Here is a 23,847-nt window from a genome sequence, read left to right on the forward strand (position 1 = left end):
TAGGTATATTTCTTTGCTGGACTGAACAAGAATCCTGCCAAAAACAACTGCCAATTTTAAGTTCTATATCTGGCAAAACCACCCCTTGTGAATGGAGTGGAAATAAAGACATTCTCAAAAGAAGGAAAACTAACGAATTTGTCACTAGCAGACCTACCTCTAAAGCGTGGCTAAAAGGAGCTCTTTAAGCAAAAAGGAAGTAATAAAAGAAGGAACCTTGAGCATCAAGAAGAAATAAAGAACAATGGATAAAGTAAACTAAATCCTCATGAGTTTTCTAAATCTTATTTGATTAAAAACTGAGAGCATCTGATACTCAAGGCAATAGTACTTAAAAAGTGAGAAAGTTAAAAGAAATTAAATGGCAGTAAGGTTATATTTCATTGGAAATAATAAAACACTGATACCACTTGTAAAACTAAACACGCAACTACAGTATTACCACTGTAACTGCACGTTCACATAAAAACCTGTACATGAACATTCACAGCAGTTTTGATGGTAATAGTCAAAAACTGCAAAGAATTCAGACATCCTTCATTGGGTGAATGGTTAAACAAAATATGGTACATCCATATCGCTGAACACAACTCAGTAGTAAAAAAAGAATGAACTACTGAAACATGCAACAATTTGGATGGATCTCAAGGGAATTAATTATGCCAAGTGAAAAAAAGCCAATCTCAAATGTTGCACACTGTTATGATTCGGTTTATAGAAATTCTTGAAATGTTAGAAACTCAAGAGTTGGAGACTAACGGTTGCCAGGGACTGGGGTAATGGGTGGAAGGGAGGTGGGTTTGCCTACAAAAGGAGGGGTCTTTCTGATAGTTGAACCAATATATATTGACTGTAGTGGTGAATACACAAACTCACACATGGGACAAAATTTCACAAAACTAAACATACACAGACATATACTAAAATGAATACATGTAAAAGTGGAAAATTTTAATAAGATCAGGAGATTTCATCAATGTCAATTTCCTAGTTGTGAAACTGGGTAAAGGGCGTGTGGCACGAAAGAGCCCTTATTATTTCTTATAACTGCTCAAGAAGTGACCGCAACTCAAAAAAGAGTTTAATTAAAAAATAACCACACTGAAATATGGAGGGCTTTGAGAAAGACCTTATAAACAGCCAGAATATATTTTATCTCAAAATATTTATGTACCTATGAAGCAGGTACTTAAATCTACTCATAGAAGAATGTTTTAACTTTTATTTACAGAAATTTTAAAGAAACTACTTGATAAAATACGGCTCAAAGTAGACAAATTTGAGAATATTATTTCAATACTGATATGCCACTGGGGTGAGGCTATATTTTAAGGTTACAGATTACAGATTTTCCTACTGAAAGCCAGATGATTAGCTGTGACTTGTGGTTCAGCCACAAAGAGGATTTGTAGCTACTGGTTTCATGCTGTGAGTCCATAAAAGATATCACAAAGTTGCTACAAACCTGGGGCTAGTACAACTTATTACCTCCTCTAAAGCACAGGACGATTACAGCAAAACTATTATGTAAACCCTAACCTCAGTGTTCTACATTTTCCCAAATTCTACTTTTTGTTTCTATTCTTTTTAAATGGTCAAACTCTTATTTTTGTTTGGGGACTAGAGAAACCAAATGCACTTTAAACTTACTAATTACCAAAGTGTTCCAATATAAAAATTATTATGAAATAAAACTGTGAGCTAGCCCATTTAGAACTGGAAATGCTGGAGATCAATGCTTTGTTTTACAGATAAGAAAACAGACTTCGGAAAAGGATGACTGGTATCATCAGTCCCTGGTCAGTCACGCCAAACAAATTAATATGTTGGACACATTAGCAGATGTTTCAAATTATCCAATCCGAAAAGAATATAAGACATATACCATGTTAGAGGTTTATAAGAAAATGTTTTAGGAGTTCCCATCATGGCACAGTGGTTGGCGAATCCGACTAGGAACCATGAGGTTGTGGGTTCGGTCCCTGCCCTTGCTCAGTGGGTTAACGATCCGGCGTTGCCATGAGCTGTGGTGTAGGTTGCAGACGCGGCTCGGATCCCACGTTGCTGTGGCTCTGGCGTAGACTCCAATTCGACCCCTAGCCTGGGAATCTCCATATGCCGCGGGAGCGGCCCAAGAAATAGCAAAAAAGAAAAAAAAAGAAAATGTTTTAGAGATGTATGGAATTTGTTATTGAGTCAAGGTTCTATAGATTAGATATAGACACTGACAGATCTATATCTACAAGCTACAGACAAAGACACTGGACTAGGCACTTTTTTTTGGCCACACCTGTGACATACGGAAGTTCCAGGCCAGGGGTCGAATCCAAGCCACCGCTGTGACCTGCGCCAGAGCTTCAGCAATGCCGGATCCTTAACCTGATGCACCATAGCTGGAACTCCTGGACTAGACACTTTAATTCCTCCAAACCTCACAACAACCCAGCCATGAGTTAGGTACTGTAAATAAACCTCTTTTTCCAGAAGAGGCTCCAACTTGAGAGAGGTTAGTAAATATTCAGGTCACCGAGCTAACAGTGGTAAGAACACTAGATCTGAATACCATCTGAATCTAAAGCCTATACTCCTTTCACTACCCCAAAAAAGGAGATGCAGAATATAGGGAGGAAAACATTGTATTGAGACAGACTAAGGAAAGCTTTATGAAAGGCACCGAAAGGAAAAGTGAGTAAAATGACAACTCTGCAAGCATCCCACAATGAAAGGGGATATACTATGAGTCTGCTGAAGGTTGGAAACCCAGCAGCAAAGGCACTGCAGATAAAAGAGAGAAAAAAACCTCAAATGGAATTGGAGCAAAAAGAATAAAGAAATATCTCAATAGAGGGAAATGTCCTGCCCTGAGGATATAGGTAATGGCCTTGAGAATGAACAATTAATAATCCTGTGAACAAAATTATCAAATATAAGAGGTTTGATGTCACCAAAGTAATTATTAATGTGGAATTTATCAAACTAACGATGTCTTAACTTCTCATAAGTCGAATTAAATATTAGACACACAGTTACCATTTCAAGGTTTAATTTTTAAAAGATAAATAAATTAGAGTGGAGGGAAAAAAGCACAATTTCTTAAACTCTGAAATTATTAGATAACAATAAAAATGGTATGTATCCCCAAAGCAAAATCTCCTATATCTTTGGGAATTAAAGATAATTTACAAAAAAAAAAAAGTTCTTGACTATAAATAACACGAAATTATATATTTTAATAGGTGAATAAATTAAAAGTTACGATAAACATTCAAATTTTTAAAAGCAAAGGAATGAAAAGGTCTTTCCTAAAACACTGTAATTGTTTTCAAGAAGTGTCATTTTAGTTACTTAAGTAAATATAAATTTCTGTGGGGAAATTGTTACCCTCATTCTTGGTTTCTATTACCTATGAAGACAAAACTCTTTTGCCAGTAATTTTTGACTTTAGGGAAGTATATACTGTTCCCCATAGCTGTTTTTCTTGTCTATTGCATCAAGCTCAAATTTAAATGAGTCAAACTCAGTTAAATAAAAAATGAGCCTAAAAAATGGGCTTTCTTTTTCAAAGTGAGGATTTAGATTTTGTGCTAAGAAATACAGAAGTTTTTCAAAAAGTTGTACTAAAAGTCAATCACTTCTAAGTTTTAGTTTAAATTCAACCTCTAAGTTGATGTTTCTCCCTAAAATATAAATTCTGGTTTTTGGTCTTTGGTTTAAAAATACACAAAACTCCTAAAAATCTGAAGCATCTTGCTACCAAAGAGAATGGTATTTCCCTTTTACATAAAAAACATATGTGTATTTTAATATGTAGCATACTGACACTAATTACTTTACTGTTTTACTTTAGCTTTCCACCTGATTCAAAAGCCAAAGCATGTTTCCCTCTGACTGGCACCTACGTCATGATGGAGGCATTCACAAAGAAAAATAAAGAATAAAAACCTCCTTAAACACAAAATAATTCACATTGTTAATGTCACTGTGCAATATTTGCTTAGTTAATCACTGCTCCACGTATCAGGATATTCTTTGTTCTCATTCATGTAGGAGATGAACTGATTATTTATGTCCTAACAATAGGAGTTCATGTACCACAGGGACGATTTTTTTTTTTCTTAATCTGAGAGGCAGTCACTAACAAGCTTCAGCTGGAAATGCTTAATGTTAAACAGTGTGAACCTGTTCCTGGGCGAATAAACTATGTTCTTTCTGCCAACAGAAGGAAATCAATTTACAACTGTAATTAAATTTTAACATGCTCATTATTTTTGTACTTTTATAGGTTGGCATATGTGTCAACCGATTTGTGAAACATCCTATCCTGTTTGTCCTGGAGGAGTTTTAAAATCTGAAACAAACATTACATTATTTAAATTAAAAAAAAATTAACATGTGATACGTCAGTGTATGAGGTCCACAACAACCCAACAAGCAACACGTATGATCTGATTTCAGGCAATGTGGTAATACATGGACATATGGCAGATATCAACAAAAGAGTTCAACTGACATTTCTGTACATATAATGTAGAGTTGAGTGCAGCAATGTAAGAGAGGCAAATACTCTCAAAACCATTCAATTTAAAATCACCACTGTGAATACCGTATTGTCATCTTCAAAAACACTCTTGGAGTTCCCGTCGTGGCGCAGTGGTTAACGAATCCGACTAGGAACCATGAGGTTGCGGGTTCGGTCCCTGTCTTTGCTCAGTGGGTTAACGATCCGGTGTTGCCGTGAGCTGTGGTGTAGGTTGCAGATGCGGCTAGGATCCTGCGTTGCTATGGCTCTGGCGTAGGCTGGTGGCTACAGCTCCGATTCGACCCCTAGCCTGGGAATCTCCATATGCCGCGGGAGCGGCCCAAGAAATAGCAACAACAACAACAACAAAAGACAAAAAGACAAAAAAAAAAAAAAAAAAAAAAAAACACTCAGATAAACAAAAAGTGGCGTGAACATTTATACTTAGAGGAACTAAAGATAGTGCTTCTAGTCTCTGGAACTTTTTAGCATACAAAGGACTGCAAATCTTTAGTACCCAGGAACACCTTAACTTGATGCTTAAAAAGATGGGAACTCATTCAATGAGTGAATCCCATGTTCAAGGCACTGTGCAAGAGACATACAAAAGAAAACAAGGTCTATGCCCTCAAAGAACTCAAAGTATCAGGGGGAGATAAACATAAAATAGCAATAACACAATATGAGTGCTACCCTAGTGATATGTATAAATCCGATTATGTTACTTTAGAAAAGGTAATGACTAATAGGAAAAGTGAATTCCTTGAGAAATGGCTTTTGGGGTGTAGGCCACGAAGCATAAAAGAGAGCTCAACAGTAGTAGGGGACAGTATATGCAACCATACAACAAGAAAAACAGGTGTGGTTTCAGGGAAGAAATAGCTCACTGTAAATGGTGTACAGGATGAATAAAGACAGTGGTGGAAAATAGTGCCAGTATTTGAAGGGCCTCACAAGAAATGCTATGGAATGCAGACTTGGTTCTGTAGATAATGCAACTCACTAAAAAAGTGTAAGCAGAAAAACAAAACCGTATTTATTTATTCTTTTTTTTTTTTGTCTTTTTAGGATTGCACCTGTGGCATATGGAGGTTCCCAGGCCAGGGGTCAAATCTGAGGTATAGCTGCTGGCCTAAGCCAGAGCCACAGCAACTCAGGATCCAAGCAGTGTCTGTGACCTACACCACGGCTCATGGCAATGCCAGATACTTAACCCACTGAGCAAGGCCAGGGATTGAACCTGCATCCTCATGGATCCTAGTCAGGTTCATTACCGATGAGACGTGATGGGAACTCCCAAACCATTTATTTTTTAAGGTTTTTGCTGATGACTATATGCAAGAAGAATCTGAAGATGTTTGGTGACAGGAAGACCAGTTAGGATGCTGGTGGAATGGTCTAAGAAATAATGAAGCTCTGGATTTAAAGCAATGGCAGTGGAAATTGGAAGAAAGGAGTAAGTTTGAGATATCTGTATTTAGAAGAAAAAACAGACCCAGACCAGGCTTGTTGAACAACTAAGTGAAGTGAAAAAAGAGAGGATTCAGAGACAATTTTTCCATCTAACTAAACTAAAAACCAGAAACTGCCTTATCTTTTTCTAGTCCCTAACATTGTACATGCCACAAAGCATGTGCTTAGTCAAGGATGAACAAGTAAATGATGAGTTTTTAAACTTAGGTAAGGCTGAAAAATTACAGGAAAAGGTTTTGGGAATAACATGGTTTTGGATATACCAGTGTTGATGGATATAGCACATTCAGGTATCACTGTCAGTTGGCAATTTGGGTCCAGAGCCAGAGGAAAAGGACTAGAAATACAAAGTTCAAAAGTTATCATGCACAAAGAATCTGAAGCCAAAGGAAAGATAAGACAGTCTGGGTAAACTCAGTTCCCTTTCTCATTCCTAATTACTCTGCACCACTATTCAGTGCGGTCAAGGTGTGGGGCAATTAGGTTCCAAAGGTGACTTGGAACTAAGGACCCTAAATTTCTCTTCTAGGGGAAAGGACAAGGGCTTGGTACAGCACTAGCTCATGAAAAATGTCTTACAATAGGCAGGTGAAGCCAGTCTCCTTCAAAGGACTCCAATTAGTTGTGAGCAGACAAGGATTCAAGACAGTTTCTCATTAGAAACCCCCTTAAGCATCAACATTTCCTTTAATCAATTTTTATAGAGTATTTTAAAATGTAGCACACATTTCCATAATATAGATTTTTCCAAAGCATTTAACTTCTAAACTGTTCTTATTAAAACTCTTCTCAGAGCTCCTATTGTGGCTCGGCAGAAACAAATCTGACTAGTATCCATGAAAATGCAGGCTTGACCCCTGGCATTGCTCAGGGGGTTAAGGATCTGGTGGTGCCGTGAACTGTGGTATGGGTTGCAGACGAGGCTCAGATCTGGCACTGCTGTGGCGCAGGCCAGGGGCTACAGCTCTGATTCCACCCCTAGCCTGGGAACTTCCATATGCCATGGGTGCAGCCGTAAAAAGATGAAAGGATAAATAAATAAATAAACTCCTTCTCTCACCAAAACAATCTAGTCATCAAGTTCTAAGATATGCATTTGCCTATACAGTCACTATATTAATAGTATAGATTTTCTAAAATAGGCCTGTGCAAGCATATATCCATAAACTTTTCTGTGTAGTTTCAGCAAAAAATTTGAAAAGTAAAATAAAATTTACTGATGTTGCATATACTTCCTTAAAAATGTGAATAAAAGGTATACATCGAGTATATTTTTTAGATGCAATTCTAGGCTTTAAGAAAGATAGTTATAAAATATTGCCCATAAAAATAAGGTACCAAGGTATTATTTTACTCAACAGTTGAAAAGTATAATTTATGCAATTTTTCTATCCCTTAGGCAGTATTTTACGTCTCACCCTTAAGCAATGGTTCCATTTTTCTAGAGTTCAGTAAAAATACCTACTCCTGGGCTAATATATTCACAAAGGCAAATTGGTTACACTGAGGAAATTTAACACCAGAGTGAGGGAAAACAGAAGACTAGGGGTAAATACTGTCCTTTTACAAATGAAAATGAGAAAAGATTTTATCACTGGGCAACAGAGTAAAAGATACTTGTTCTTTTTATTATCCTTGGTAATCCTTGGTAATACTTAATATTAGTATTCCTTACAACAATAGTGCAGCTAGTGAAAACAAATCAACTTTACTCTCTCCAAATATGAAGCACCCCAAAACGGTTTTCAAAAAATCTCCTGAAATAGGCACCTAGTGCAGAGTAGTCTGATGGCAGAACAGTAATACAACCACACCAAAGATAGCAAGAGATTTTAGAACCGAAATTTACTGCACCAGTGAGACAGAGCATCAGAACTAAGGTTACGCCTCTTGCAGTTAGAGAAGAGCCCACCACTGTCAAACAGCACTCCTGACAACCTATCCATCAGCAAAGCGGGCATTAAGTAAGGCTTGTCTTTGGAACAGAATGTCCCACAACGTCTGTTGTGGTTAAGAAAATAAAAACATAGTAAAATTATTAGAAAATGCTAGCACTCGCATATTTCCTGTGACTTACATAATTCAATGGCATCAAGTATTTATTTCAGTTGTATATTATAGACACTAGAATGCTGCTAAAAGCAAAATGAAACACAGAGAAATTTACAAAGGAGAGCTTTTCACATTTTCTAATACTCTAGTACCCTGGGAATTTGTTTTTTTGGTGAGCTATCCCTTCTGTTCACCAATTTCATAATCTACAAAAATAATTCTCATACTCAAATCACTTGATAAGAACAGATTATAAGCTAGATTTTAGGACATTACATCTTATGCTTACGAGGTTCAAATTCTTATCTAACAATATACGCAGTGGATAGTATCTCATCAACTACGATCTCTGATGTTCTGTGACATTATTTGATAAATATAACTACTATTAAAAATATAAATCAAACAAGTGTATCATACAACATAATGTTTTAAGGCAAAGAGGTTTTATAATTTAAGTCTATGAAATGAGTTATTTGGTTAAAGTGCTTTTGGTTAAAAATCTCTAAAAGTAGTTTGAAATATTGTACATAAAGGAGTGATATAATGAGTGTAACTTTTAATCATAAAATATTTGAAATAGAACCATGTACCTTTTTAAGAAAAGCCACTTAGTTTATAATAGGCTCTGCATAAAACATTTTTTATTGTCCATAAATTAACAAGTTTCAAGTTTTAACTGAGATATTTGACACCAATGTCAAATAAATTTAGTTATGACATAGGTATCAAACAATCATGCTCCATACACTAAGTTCAAGGCACATCAGAAGGAAACATCCAACAAATCAGTTTGTTATTTTACTTGGAAGACAACACTTAAATACCTGTATTATCAAACATCAGGTACTAGCAAAGTGAAAAATTCTACCTTTATATATTCCCTTTAAGAATTTAAGTTTAGTTTTCACTTTAATTATTTAAGTATTAGTTCCTTCAGCATGTATGTCCTTCCAGTAAAAATCTGTCTAGCTCTTATCTGGCAGCTGCACCCAATACTAAGGAAGGGCAGTGGGAGCACAGACCAACTACTCTAAGGTCTCTGAGGGCCACAACTGCATTTTCTTGACTTCCATATTCTCTTTATACAACACAGCCTGGAACATAATAGATCTTTAATAAACATGTGTTAAACACATTTTTAAGCAGAAAAAGAAAAACTTAATTCCAATTAGGGGAAAAAAATCAATACTGACTCTGAATTTGAGATGTGAATTATTTTTATTTTTAAACCTTTTTAATTAAATAAATATGGACAAAATTTTTTCACTTTAAAAAAACTGAAAATTATGTAAGTTTTTCATATACCTACCTACCGTTAAAGAAAAATGCCAAAAGCCTGGTTTTGGTTGAATAAATGTTAGCTGCCATAAAAATGTAGAGCAAAAACACTCCTACAGCTATGGTAAACTAGAGATGAAGCATCTGCTTTCAAAAAACTATCATACATAAAATAACTACATCATTTTGCTTTCTGATTAATGATAAATTCATCTGGAAAATACCAAAATAATTAGTTTAAATATATCCTGTATCATAAACGAACACTTAAATAAGCAAAAAAGCACAAGGTTAACTAAATGCTACTATAGTTAATGCAACCCGTGTCGGGAAAGATCAAATTGATTCTGACTAAAAAATAAAGCTGATGTAAAAAAATATAAGTCCAAATATATTCCAACATATAGTAGCATGATGTGAGTTCAAAAGGAAAAAAAGAAAACAGAAAAGTATATTTTTGAAAACAATGCATCTGCACATTACTAACTTTGCTCCAAAATGCCATTTATACTCTTTAAAATGAAAACAAATTTTACAAGGACATTTTAACTTAAAATTTCTTATTAAATTATGTACAACTAAATATGAAATGATTCAGATATGAAATACTAATTACTGATAAAATACAACTTGTCAATCTGGTACAAAGAATAGCCAGAACTAATTTGTAAAGAACTATGCTCCCTTTATTTTTCAGTTGTTTCTTCATATTAATTCAGAGCAAACTCTTATAATAAGCAAAAAAAAAAAAAAAAATTTAAGCCTCCCAAAGGGCAGAATTACAGTGAATTATCTTCAAAAGTAATTTTTCAAAATGCTAACTGTTCAATGAAAATCAATAATAATATGTGATTAAGTATATGTATAACTGAATGTCCTTAATTTTTTAAAGATAATTTTCCTTTAAAAAGTCACTTTAGAAACCCACACCAACAATTTCAGAAATAAACTCTTCTGGAGTTCCCGTCGTGGCGCAGTGGTTAACGAATCCGACTAGGAACCATGAGGTTGCGGGTTCGGTCCCAGCCCTTGCTCAGTGGGTTAAGGATCCGGCGTTGCCGTGAGCTGTGGTGTAGGTTGCAGACACGGCTCGGATCCCGCGCTGCTGTGGCTCTGGCGTAGGCCGGTTGCTACAGCTCTGATTGGACCCCTAGCCTGGGAACCTCCATATGCCGCGGAAGCCGCCCAAGAAATAGCAAAAAGACAAAAAAAAAAAAAAAAGAAATAAACTCTTCAGCAATTTTATCCTCTGGGAAAAAATAAAGCAATATGGCTTAATATTTTTAAATAAATTATATAGATGATAATCTTAAAGAACTGTATGTACTTCTGGCCATAAAAAAGAACAAAAAAATGCCATTTGCAGGAACATGGATGGAGCTAGAGATTATCATAGTAAGAAAAATAAACCAAAGACATCATATAAGATCACTAATATGTGGAATCTAATAAAAAGTGATACAAAAGGACTTATTTACAAAACAGAAACAAACTCAAAGATTTCAAAACCAAACTCATGGTTAACAAAGGCGAAACACTGAGGGGAGGGATGAATTGGGAAGTTGAGAATGGCATATATACACTACTATATACAAAATTTACTGGTAATAAGGACCAATTATATAGCTCAGGGAAATTTATTCAATGCCCTGTGATAGCCTATATGGGCAAAGAATCTGATAAAGAATGGTTATCTATGTATATGTATGGCTGATCCACTTTGCTGTACACCTGAAACACACTGTAAGTCACCTATGCTCCAATAAAATTTATTTGTAACAAAGAAACTGTACTCCTACTGCCTTCACCTAAATATAAGACTATGGAGGGGGTGCGCAAGGTTGAATAAGAGAAAATACAGAAATATCGAAACAATGAAATAAATCATTCACAAGTTTCCAAATAAATTATCAGTTTTCTTTAAGATATAAAAGATAAAAAGCATAGCTTGGTTTTAATATACTTAAAAAAAAAAAAAAAAGACAATTCAATAACACTTTTTTTTTTTTTTTTTTTTTTTTTGCTTTTTAAGGCCACACCTGCAGCATAGGGAAGTTCCTAGGCTAGGGGTTGAATTGGAGCTACAGCTGCAGGTCTACATCACAGCCACACCAACCCAGGATCCGAGCTGCATCTGCAATCTATACCACAGCTCATGGCAATGCCGGATCCTTAACCCCCTGAGCAAGGCCAGGGATCAAACCTCTATCCTCATGGATCCTAGTCAAGTTCATTACCGTTGAGCCATGGCAGGAACTCCCAATAACATTTCTTTTAAAGACAATACATGGTCTTCAAAAATGTATCTGATCAACTAATTTTTGAAGGTAATACCTACATATGCTTAAAAATGGTAGAGTTTATCCATTCTATCCATACTAAGGGAAGAAAAAAATGAAAACATCACAATTAATGCCTTTCATTCATTAAGTTTAGGTATATATAGAAAGGCTACATTTATTTTATTTGAATGAAATTTTTTAAATGACTCATGATCATGACTGTAAAATTGTACTAAATTGGACAAGGGTAAAATTAAAGAAAAATTTAAAAACCATATAGTTCAATAAATCTGAGCATTAACGTACTATAAAATGCTAAAAGCGTTACTATTCTTTTACTTTTTTAAGGGACTAAAAAATTAATGAGGAGAATTTTATCTAAAATTTAATAAAGAGTAAAGAAATTCAGAAGACTGCCAACTAAAATAAACTACTATTATTCACACTATTCTGAATTTGACTATTATTCTGAACTGGACTTTTAATGTTAGAGATTCTTAAGCTCCTATTTTCATAACTTTATTATAGAACAGATTTAAACAACTGATGGAGATAAACTTCTGCTTCAAGAGAATTTTGAACATATATACCATATTTAACCAATTTATTATATGAGAAAAGTACAAATATGTAACTGATAAACCAAGCCATAAGATAACCTATTACTATAAAACAAGTCCTTAAAACAGCTGCAGGTAGTAGATAAAATGAATAGAAAAACAATACCGTCTTACACAGGCATATTATAACCAATAAAAAGCAATTTGGTTTCAGGTGGAAAATATTCATATAAAACAATTCCTTAGCAATTTTACTTACATTTTCATGAAAGTGTATACATGTGAGCACGCGCACACACACACACACACACACACATATCATTAAATATATTTGGGAAATTTCATTTTATTCTAATAAACCAATTAATAAACAGCTTTCTCTAAATATCAAAGACAGTACTAACAAGTACAAGCTAGGTTTCCCTGCTAGTCTCAAAACTAGAATGCAACAATATTGCCATCTAGTGTTGGTATCAAATAAGCACCTCCAATACAAACACTCCTATGGGAAGGCATATAGTTTTGATGGATAAATAAAAGGATTAAAGACAGAAAAAAGTCACTGAGAGATAATGGGAAGAAAAAATTTAAGACGTGGGAGAAATACCTTTCTTCTGGATGCAATTTCTGCCACATTTTCTCCTTTTTTTTTTTTTTTTTTTTGGTCTTTTTTGTTGTTGTTGTTGCTATTTCTTGGGCCGCTCCCACGGCATATGGAGGGTCCCAGGCTAGGGGTTGAATCGGAGCTGTAGCCACCGGCCTACGCCAGAGCCACAGCAACGCGGGATCCGAGCCGCGTCTGCAACCTACACCACAGCTCACGGCAACGCCGGACCGTTAACCCACTGAGCAGGGGCAGGGACGGAACCCGCAACCTCATGGTTCCTAGTCGGATTCGTTAACCACTGCGCCACAACGGGAACTCCCACATTTTGTTCTTAAACACAGTATGTTATTTGATTTTCTTTGATTCTCCATGGGCCAAACAAAAGTAAAGGTCAACTTCCAGGGATGTTACAGTCAACCTCAGTATTCACGTGGAATTGGTTCTAGGACACCCCCCACCGCCCACTTAAATACCAAAATCCCACGATGCTTAAGTCCCTTACATAAAATGGCATAGTATTTGCATAAAACCTATACACACCCTCTCATGTATTTTAAACTTTCTTTAGATTACTTATAATACCTACTACAATGAAATGCTATGTAAATACTTGTAAATGCTTTGTAAATAGTTGGCTATGTGGAAAATTCAAGTTTTGCATTTTAAAACTTTCTAGAATTAAAACCTCTATCCTCATGGATCCTAGTCGCCTAGTTGCTTGAATCTATGGATGCAAAACCTGCAGAAATGGAGAGACCACCTCTGACCCAATCTCTGTGTCCCAAATGGAATTATGGAGATCAGGCTCTGATTTCTCATCAAATAAACATGAGCAAATTCTTTTAAAACAATGTTTTAAAAATACAAAATTTATCATTTTGATTAATGCTAATGAGAAGAGGTAAAGAATAAAAAGACTGAGGTTGTTAAAGTTGAAAACAATTTAGCTTCATTAAAAAATAAAGACACATTTTGGGCTAAAGTGTTAAGTACAACATTACTGGCACTGCTGAAAACATAAAGACGGTGACAGTGTGCATCTATAATTAAAGCTTCAGAGTAGCTAGTAGACCACTAAGTCAGCAGCCTCTCATTACTATGATTGTTGATTCCTATCAACTTAGATCTGCTGCTAGGAAACGCTATCAATGTTAAGTATAATACGTAACCGTGGGGTTAACAGATGCAAACTATTGCCTTTGGAAGGGATAAGCAACGAGATCCTGCTGTATAGCACTGGGAACTATATCTAGTCACTTATGATGGAACATGATCATGTGAGAAAGAAGAACGTATGCATGTACGTGTGACTGGGTCACCTTGCTGCACAGTAGAAAAGTGACAGAACACTGTAAACCAGCTATAATGGAAAAAAATAAAAATCATTAAAAATGTTAAATTGCATAAGGTGTGAACGCGGGGGTGGCAGTATTACTACTGGATCACAACTACAGTGACTGCCACCATTACTACAATACAACCTCGCTCACCTTCAACTAAGCAGGTCTGACACTTCACAACTGTGTCTTCCTGTTTCCTAGTCCCACAATTTTGGTCATATTATCCTCCCTCTTGGAGCTTTACAATTCCTATCCATTAGAAATAAAATGTCAGCTAATTTTACTTTTATTTTTACTTTTTTACTTACTCATTTTCTCAGTTTTGTACCATAAACATGTATCACTTAGAAATATTTAAAGAAAAAAATCCTACTCATTCTCTGTAGGCCAGCTCCATGTTTCTTTCACCTTTTCTGTGAAGTTTTCCAGTTCTCTCCTCTGGCTCAGTCCAGAAGTGATCTCTTTCTATTCTAAACTCGGCAGAGTTTACTTCTCTAAACTATCTAGGATTCACTTACAGCCTTACAATACTATTTTTATGTACATGTTTTGTTATCCTCCCAGAATAAATTATAAGCTCTCTAAAAGAAAATAACCCACATTTATTATTATTATTATTTTTGTATCCCACTAACATACCTAATTATAAACACGTGATGCAAAAACCTTTCTGCTTTATTTAGAAGCATTGCCCACTTCACTTAACTAGACTTTAATTCTTAAAAATTCACCTGCTTTGTCAAAATGGTAAGTCAGTGAACCTGAGGCTCAATTCTTTACAATAAAGGTCATAGCTGTCTACTTCAGTTACTGCAACAGCAAAAACCAAACAAAAAATTCATGTATTCTATGTAGAAAGCTATTAATACAATGTACAGTTTGACTGAAAATTTTTTCCACATATATATCCTGAAATATAGATTAAAATGGAATTAGAGTTTTTAAATGATTAGCATCAGGGCTACCATCTAACTACCCACCTAGCTATTTAAATAATCTAATAACTGACTAGACTACCTTTCTTCTAAAATGTAGTAAATTGTAGATACAATTTTCTATAAAGCTGACTTACATAAAAATCATCTAACTTCAATGCTGAGCACATTGAGAACACAGCTATTTTTAGTTTCCAAAAACTTCTTTAAATGAAGACTTAAAAGCTACCACCATGCCTTAGATTACAAAGTCTAACATCCATTCAGGGACCAAATTTATTTGTAGTGAAATAAAATGGAAATGCTATTATTTACACGTTTTCAATCTAAAACTATAAACATAAAACAAAACGCTCATTAAACATCTGCGGTGACTTTGCTTTTAAATAAATACTAGTTACATCATTTGTTTTTTCTTCTATTCACTCACGTCATGTGTTAAGTACTGTTTTTCTGGACCATTCAGGAAATCAACCGTGACTCTATCTTTAATAAATAGGTTTTTCTTAAATGTCACCTAAAACATTATAAACACTTTATAAAAGAATTGTCACATTTTCTGTTTTTATGCTACTGCTGCCATCTAGTGAAAATTTTGAGAATTTAGTCATTGTGGAAAATACACCATTTTTTAAAAAATGCCTGTCAACCTGCAAACTGTACATATGAGGAAATAAGAACATTATGGATTATTTTCTTACAAATTTAAAAAATTTTATTCATTAAATTATATTTCTATATAATTCATTAATTTAATCATGAAGCCCCTTTTAACTTAAGCAAGGTAACTATAATAATTTTTAAACAACTTTATTGAAAAAAGAAAAAGGCAAGAAACATCAAGTTGTTCTTGTCATTAAGTTATATCTAAATATATGCAAATTCAGTGACACCCTCAAAGATTATACATCTGAAATTTCAATTACTTACCAAGGACACTCTTCTTTATACACTTAAAATAGTAACATATGCTGACCAAAAATCTATATACCTAGAACTCTAAGAATCACACTACCTGAAGAATTCCATAAAGATGAAGATGATATACAATAATCTATCATTAAGCTTACCTGGGAAAAGATATTGGCTGTTGGAGCAACTCTGCTGTCCACAATACTATATAATATTGCTAATAATCTGTCTAGTGGAAACGGTTTTGGTCCGAGGAGATGATTGCTTGTCTGTAAGAAAAAAGAGCATGGACTTTCTTCTTCTAGCAGAGCACTCACTTTCTGTACTATAATTTCCCAATAACATATTTACACTGTGCATAGCTTCCCAAAGAGGCTGATAAATCTAACTTGTAGTCTCCAGGTTAAAACTTTACCTGATATGACCATGACTTACCTTTTTACATTTTCTTCAAGATGTTCTGATTTAGCATTAACAAATATTAAAGAAAAGAACTCACAAGTCATGCAGTCTGTCCTGAGCATCACCCCATATTGGCGTTGTAACCAGATGCTAAGTGACTTAGCCAAGTCATTTGTCAAGACAGTGCACAACCAAAACTAGGGTCTCGGCTCTAAGCCCTAGATCAGAACTTACTAACTCCTCATCATCCCTCTTTGTGCCACTGCCTGAAAAATGTATTTGTTCAACATTCATAGATTTTAAAAGGTCAGTTTTAATAAAAACTAGCTTAGAAAATGAACTCAGTGTTGTACACCATGTGAACAAGCTGTCAGTCTGAAACAATGCAAAATTTATTCAAGTTTTAAGACTGTAAATGTTCATATTTGTCTATAAAGTCAGGAGTATATTAATTACTTGTCCTTAGATAATTGCGTGCTCAAGGGTCTGCATAATTTGATAATTTTATTAGATAATTTTAGTAGCAATATAGGAATTTAAGTACTCTATATTAGCAAGGGCAAATAAAATGAGACGCTCTATTTACACGCATGAGAATAATTATTTCTTTAAAAGAATGACTAAGTAAAAAAAACTATTCAGAATTACAAAACAAAGTATTTACTTCAGCTATTTATAACTAAAAGATAGTTTCAAATCATCTTCCAGGTCTTAAAGTTTATATGCTTTTCTTACTAAATACATTTAGAAAAGAGGTTATACATAACACTGCACCCACCACCCAACTTTATCATACTCAAACATTATGCAACACATGTAAAGAAAGCATTAGATCATGTTACAGAAAAACTGAAGCTCCCTTGCCCCCTCCCACATTCCACTCTTCCTTTTCCTCCCTAGAAGGAACTACTACCCAAAAGTTGGTGTTTTTATCATTTTCATGACAATTTTTATACCACTACATATGTATCCATAAATAATACACAACATTATTTGCATGATCCGGCCCATATAAATAATTTTGGACATTTCACCCTATCAAGCTTTTTCCCTTCAACATTGTTTTTGAGATTCATTTTAATACATATAACTCTAGTCCATTTTTACTTATTTTTTAATTGTTTTAGGGCCACTGCGCCACAATGGGAACGCCCCATTTTTAAACTACCTTACAGAATTCCATTTTATGACCACTATCTGCTTTAAAAAACTAATCACTATAATTCATGACAAGGAATACTATGATGGCCAATCCTGTACATTTCTCCTTGTGCACATGTGGGAATTTCTCTGTGGGACTGCTCAATTAGAGGGCAATGGATAAGCAATGAGAACCTGCTGTATAGTGCTAGGAACTATTTCCTAGTCAATTATAACAGAGCATGATAATGTGAGAAAAAGAATGTGTTTATGTGAGAAAAAGAATGTGTTTATGTATGTGTGACTGGGTCACATTGCTGTATAGTAGAAAACTGAGAGAACACTATAAACCCCCTAATGGAAAAAATAAAATTAAAAAAAAAAAAAAAAAGGAGAGGGCAGAGAATGCTATATGTTCCTCGATGTCATTTCTTATTAGGCACTTAGATAGACTACATGCCTCACAATCTCCTACACTTAGATGGAGGCCATCTGATTGAGTTCTGGCCAATGGGATATCAGTGCAAGTGATGCAAGCTACTTCCAAACCTGGCCTTTCAAACCAGTGGATCCTTTAGTCTTCTTTTCCTTTGGGGGCAACTGTGGAGGCCACCATGTTTTACTTAACATCACTATACAATGAAAGAGGACTGCACAACTCATATTGAACTGTGTAGTGTGCAATACATAAAACTTTTGTGATGTTAAATCATTGAGGGATAGGGAGTTTGCTTTTCTGTACAGTACTGCCCAGCCCATTCTGACAAATACAAAGTACATTCACATGCTAACTTTATTGGATATGATGAACCTGCAAAATACACAGGCTCTTATTCTTCCTCATTATCACAACACCTGGAATTATCAGACATTTTTTTTTTTAATTTTGCCAGTCTTAGAGTGTAAAATATTATCCCACTGTTGTTTAAAGTTGCATTTCCCTCACTAGTAAATGAGGCCAATAATCATGTCACTTTTGCTAGACATTCAAGTTTCTATTTGTATCATTTACCCATTTATCTACTGGATTTTTGCCTTTTACTTACTAATTTGTATGTCTTTAAAAATCCTAGATACTGGAATTCCCAATGTGGCGCAGTGGAAACAAATCTGATTAGGAACCATGAGGTTGCGGGTTTGATCCCTATCCTTGATCAGTGGGTTAAGGATCCGGCATTGCTATAAGCTGTGGTGTAGGTCACAGATACGGCTTGGATCTGGCATTGCTATGGCAATGGCATAGGCCAGCAGCTATTGCTCCTATTCAACCCCTAGCCTGGGAATCTCCATATGTCGTTGGATGCGGCCCTAAACAAACAAACAAACAAAAAATTAGATACTAGAGTTCTCTGGTGGCCTACTCTGTCACTGCTATGGCTGGGTTTGATCCCTGGCCGGGAACTTCTGCATGCTATAGCCGTGGCCAAAAAAGAAAAAAAATCCTAGATACTAACCATTTGTCAGTTGTATGAGTTCAAGAGCAGTGGTTAATATCATGGGAGTCTTTGAATTCAGAAAGTCCTGGAATTTGATGCTGGTTCTACCATATTAACTATGTAATCTTTGGCAAGTTAACACAAATTTCTCTTTAATATTCAGTTTCCTCATCTAGAAAATGATGATGATACTAACTACATTCATTTAGGTCACTGTGAGAATTAAGCAATATCATATGCAGAGATTAACAATGTTTGGCTTATACTGCTATCATATATCATATTACATGTTTTCCTTTTCTACACAAATGCCTTGAAAACAGAAGATGTTTTATTTACCATTTTCATCCCTAGCACTTGGGGTTGTCAGTTTCGTTAGTTAAATAAATGAATAAATGAAAGGATAATAAATGGTGTTAGAGGGAAGAAAGAAAAAAAATAAAGATAAATGTTGCGACATCTCAATGGAGTTGGTGTCCCTGTGCTTCATAACACTTAGCAATGACTTTGAGGTTAGTAAATATTACCTAACTTCCTAAAGTGTTTGGAGTAACGTGGGATGCAATTCAGGCTGAAAATCACATTGTGAAAGCTGCTGATACTTTTCTGATTTTCACATTTTAATTTATAATCAAACACATTTCCAATTTAAAATTGAAGTGATCTAGCGCCATGCAGAGCCTATGATATTTACCTTCTTCACTGGACTGATTTTGTGTGCTATAAATGCAAAACGGCTTCCCAGCTAGAGAGGAAGTCAGAGTGTGAGAAATACCTCACTAGATTCACAACAGCTCATTAGAGAGAATGAAGGTCTGTACAAGTGGAAGAAAGAATCACAAAAAGAAACCAAACAAATTTTTGCAGATAAAATGCAATCAAAATTGGTATCAGATCAAATCAAGAAAAATAGAGACAGAAACATAAACTTACAGTTATAAATATTTACACTAGGAAAACTAAAATAGAAACAAAAGAAGTTTAATTGTGGGAAATGGAACTATGGGTGAGAAGAGGAAAAATGTTGTTTTTTCACATAAACTAACTGGCAAATAATGTGGTATCACGCACCTGTACTAGTGGAATTTAAAAGTAAAATCTTTAAGAAGTGAGTATCAACCGAGGATACAGAGAGAAAAGGAATTACACAACTGAAGATACAGAATAGATTTAAAGCAACTGTTATGGTAATTATTCATGTGGTTTATTTTTTAATATGTGATGCCCTTATTAAATGGAGAGCTTCAGGAAGGCAGAGACCATGGATATTTTGTTCTCCACTATGTCTGTGGCATCTAGCAGAGTGCTTGGCATAAAGTAAGCATTAAATCAAGATTTTAAGAGAAGGAAAAAAATACAAAGAAAGTAGCAAGTGTACACAGACTTTAATAAATAAGCTCTGATTCTAAAATGACATGAACTAAAGACAAAAGAAGCTACTATAAACGTCAAATCTATAAGAACATCAGAACTAGAGTTCACCTCGAACTAGACACATCTTCATGTTATCTTTGCTCATATAGTTCCCTCTGCCAAAACTGTCTACCTAGATTTGTACAAATCCACTCATTCCACAAGGATGTGTCTAAAGTGCCAGCTCTTTCACAGTCCTCAGTGATCAGTATTCATGTGTTTCCCTCCTCAAAATTCATAAACGATATTTTCTTTCTCAAGAATAAAGCCTAAGGAATTCCCATTGTGGCTCACCAGGTTAAGAACTCAACTAGTAGCCATGAGGATGTAGGTTCAATCCCTGGCCTCACTCAGTGGGTTAAGGATCTGGCATTGCTGCAACATGCAGTGTAGGTGGCAGACACAGCTCAGATGTGGCATTACTGTGGCTGTGGAGTAGGCCTGTAGCTACAGTTCCAATTCACCTCTTAGCACCAGGAACTTCCATGTGCACATGAGCAGCTATAAAAGGAAAGAAAGAAAAACATAAGGCCTAAAATTCTTAGCTTTATGTTCATTCTTTAATTTTCTTCATTCATTCAATTTATTCATTTGTGCAATAAATACCCACCAAATGTGACCAAGTACTAACATTCAGAGATGAATAAGTGGGCTTCCTTCCTTTTAGGAATTGGTGAGTGAGGAAATTCTTCCACAATTGGGCCTCAAGTGATTTTTCTCTCAAACTCACCATACATTCCAGCCAACTGTATTTCATTATTTCTTTTATATACACCTTATAATTTCTCACCTCTGCCTCTTGGCTCAAATCACTTTCCCAACTGGAACATCTTCTCTCATCTTTGCAGGTCTAATCCTCACCTTTCTTGAGTGCTCACTCAAAATACAAGCTCTGGAGTTCCCGTCATGGCGCAGTGGTTAACGAATCCGACTAGGAACCATGAGGTTGCCGGTTCGGTCCCTGCCCTTGCTCAGTGGGTTAACTATCCGGCGTTGCCGTGAGCTGTGATGTAGGTCACAGACGCGGCTCGGATCCCGCGTTGCTGTGGCTCTGGCATAGGCCGGTGGCTACAGCTCCGATTCAACCCCTAGCCTGGGAACCTCCATATGCCGCGGGAGCGGTCCAAGAAACAGCAACAACAACAACAACAACAAAAAACAAACAAACAAACAAACAAACAAACAAAAAAAAATATATATATATAAGCTCTGCTACAACTCCTTCCTTCACTACCCCAGGCAGAAGTACCGATCTTTTTTTTTTTTTGCTTCTCAGGGCCGCACTCTTGGCATATGGAGGTTCCCAGGCTAGAGGTTGAATAGGAGCTACAGTTGCCGGCCTACGCCACAGTCACAGCAACATCAGATCCACGCCTGGTCTGAAAACTACACCACAGCTCACGGCAGTGTCGGATCCTTAACCCACTGAGCGAGGCCAGGGATCAAACCCACAACCTCATGGTTCCTAATCAAATTCGTTTCTGCTGCACCATGGTGGGAACTCCTTTTTTTTTTTTTTAAAGAAGTACCAATCTTTTAGGACATGAAGTAGCTACACACAAGAGAGAGGGTACAAAATCAATGATAGGCCTGTAGTAAAAGCCTAATCAAAGACAGCTCAGGGAGACAAAAAAAAAAAAAAAAAAAAGTCTTAGGGAAAGGGCACACTAGAAATGTCTTTTCATGCTAAGCAAATGTATTTGGTAAGGAAACTTGCCTACCAAACTCCTCCAGAGGAGGAAAAAAGGTCTTCTCTGAGACTTTTAGCTAGCAGCTAGAACTAATTCTGATGTGGGGGCAGAATACAGAGTATCTTTGCAGTCTAAAAACCCCCAGGCTGAGAACTGATTTTCAAATGATCCCAGGTTACTGGTGTTCATAAGTGCTTGCACAGAAGTAGATGTAAAAAAATATTTCTAAAACTCTCAAAAATTCTAAAGATTAAGTTCAGCTAAAAATTAAAAATAATAAAATGTTCAGGAAACTGGACAGTTATGTGCACAAGTCTGCAAAAAATAGAAAATGTGGAAGACTGACAAGGACTTCCAACACTGAAATACACAACAGAGTACAAAATAGGTTTTTTTATGTTAAAGAAAAATAGGACTAGGAAAAATATTAAAGTGAGCAGACCGACTTGAAATGAACCAGCAAAACCTCTGAAGATTACCAATAAGATTACTAAAATTATAAAACTGATGTAATAGCAGATTGATTAGACAAAGCTAAAGAGAAAATAAGAAGAGAGAACTAAAGAAATTACCCGGAATATAGCACACAGAGATGAAAGGGATAAAGACTATGAATGACTTAAGAAACAAAGAGAGTAGTGTGAAAAGGTCTATCATACGTCTAACCAGTGTCTCAGGAATGCCAGAGACACTGGTTAGAGAAGCTAGAGAGAACAGAGGAGAGGCAATACTGGAAAAGTTAATGACTGAGAATTTACCAGAATTAAATAAAGGCATCATTATTCAAAGTTAGGATGCAAAAATAATGCCAAGAAAAAGAAATTCAACCCCAGATACACCACAGTGAAACTGTAAGGACACTAAAATAAAAAGAAAAGAGAACTTGAAAGCAGCCAGAGGAAACAGAGGAATAACACAGGGATAACGGACTCAGCAGGCTTTTTAGCAGCAACGATAAAGCCAAAAGACAGTAAAACAACGCCCTCAATTCAGAAGTGTATATTGAGCAAAACTGCTTTTAATAATGAGAGTGAGAAACAAAATTCACAGCTTTTTTAGTGCAAAGTCCATAATTCTAAATTCTTTATCTTCTGCCAATAGAAGCTGTAGTGGTTTAGACATACAAGAGATCAGTAAAATCCTTTCACCAATTTCAATCTTGCCCCACACCTTGACCTTCAAAGGTGCTTAGTGCTTCTAATTCCTAAGCTTTTCCAGATTCCCCAAGTTAAAATAGCTCGCCATGGGGGTCAGATTTCAGCCCTCTTACATCTGCTTAGTCATCTGGGTATCTATCTACTATTCAACTCCAAATTGTATACATTTCTCATCTGCTTGGTTCTTAACAGTTTACTTTTTAAAATTATTCAGTATCATCTTTGTGGGTATTCCAAAGTAGAAAAGAGGAAAGCCAGCAAAATTTAATTAAAAATTCTATGGTGACCTTTTCCATGTATTAATTCACCAAAAAAATTCTGTCAACTCACTTGTATCTCTAGTGCCAGTTTACCTCAACTGTGCCTTCTCAATCATTGTATTCAACATAACAAAATCCTACCGCAACATCATAATGGTACCATATCAGTACAAATACTTATATCTGAATAATATAATTATGCATATACACGCTTCTTATAATATCCTAAATTCATAAGTTCTTTCCATCAGAGAAATTACAATGTAAATACCTTTTCATGTTTCTTTAGAAAGTTGGTTTTCTTGATTTTCCCATGATGCTGCAATTAAGGAAAATAATTTTTTAAGATGAAAGATACAGTACTCCACAAAAATAGAAAGAATAATT

General features: G+C 35.5%; 1 protein-coding gene across 23 annotated transcripts in view; it reads right to left on the bottom strand.

The window, feature by feature from the left end:
• The window catches only part of ORC5 (origin recognition complex subunit 5), a 1,223,002-nt gene that overhangs the window by 105,629 nt on the left and 1,093,526 nt on the right, over positions 1-23,847 (bottom strand). For 20 of the 23 annotated variants that reach the window (XR_014816072.1, XR_014816074.1, XR_014816075.1 and 17 more), the window contains 2 exons: positions 23,732-23,779; positions 16,120-16,230 (listed from right to left, as the gene is read on the bottom strand). Coding sequence is in view for 3 of the 23 variants with exons in the window: in XM_084977445.1 (XP_084833571.1) it covers positions 16,120-16,230; positions 23,732-23,779 (159 nt within the window). In the remaining 20 variants the exon portion in view is untranslated. Of the gene's footprint in view, positions 1-16,119; positions 16,231-19,563; positions 21,454-22,509; positions 23,780-23,847 lie in introns of those variants that run through there. The other 3 variants (XR_014816076.1, XM_084977444.1, XR_014816077.1) reach the window with 2 other exon arrangements.

Source organism: Sus scrofa, chromosome 9, assembly GCF_054392235.1.
Source record: "Sus scrofa isolate SSC_HxYL_T2T_F1_AM1 chromosome 9, Sscrofa_HxYL_maternal_Yorkshire_Landrace_v2.0, whole genome shotgun sequence".
Classification (NCBI taxonomy): Eukaryota; Metazoa; Chordata; class Mammalia; order Artiodactyla; family Suidae; genus Sus; species Sus scrofa.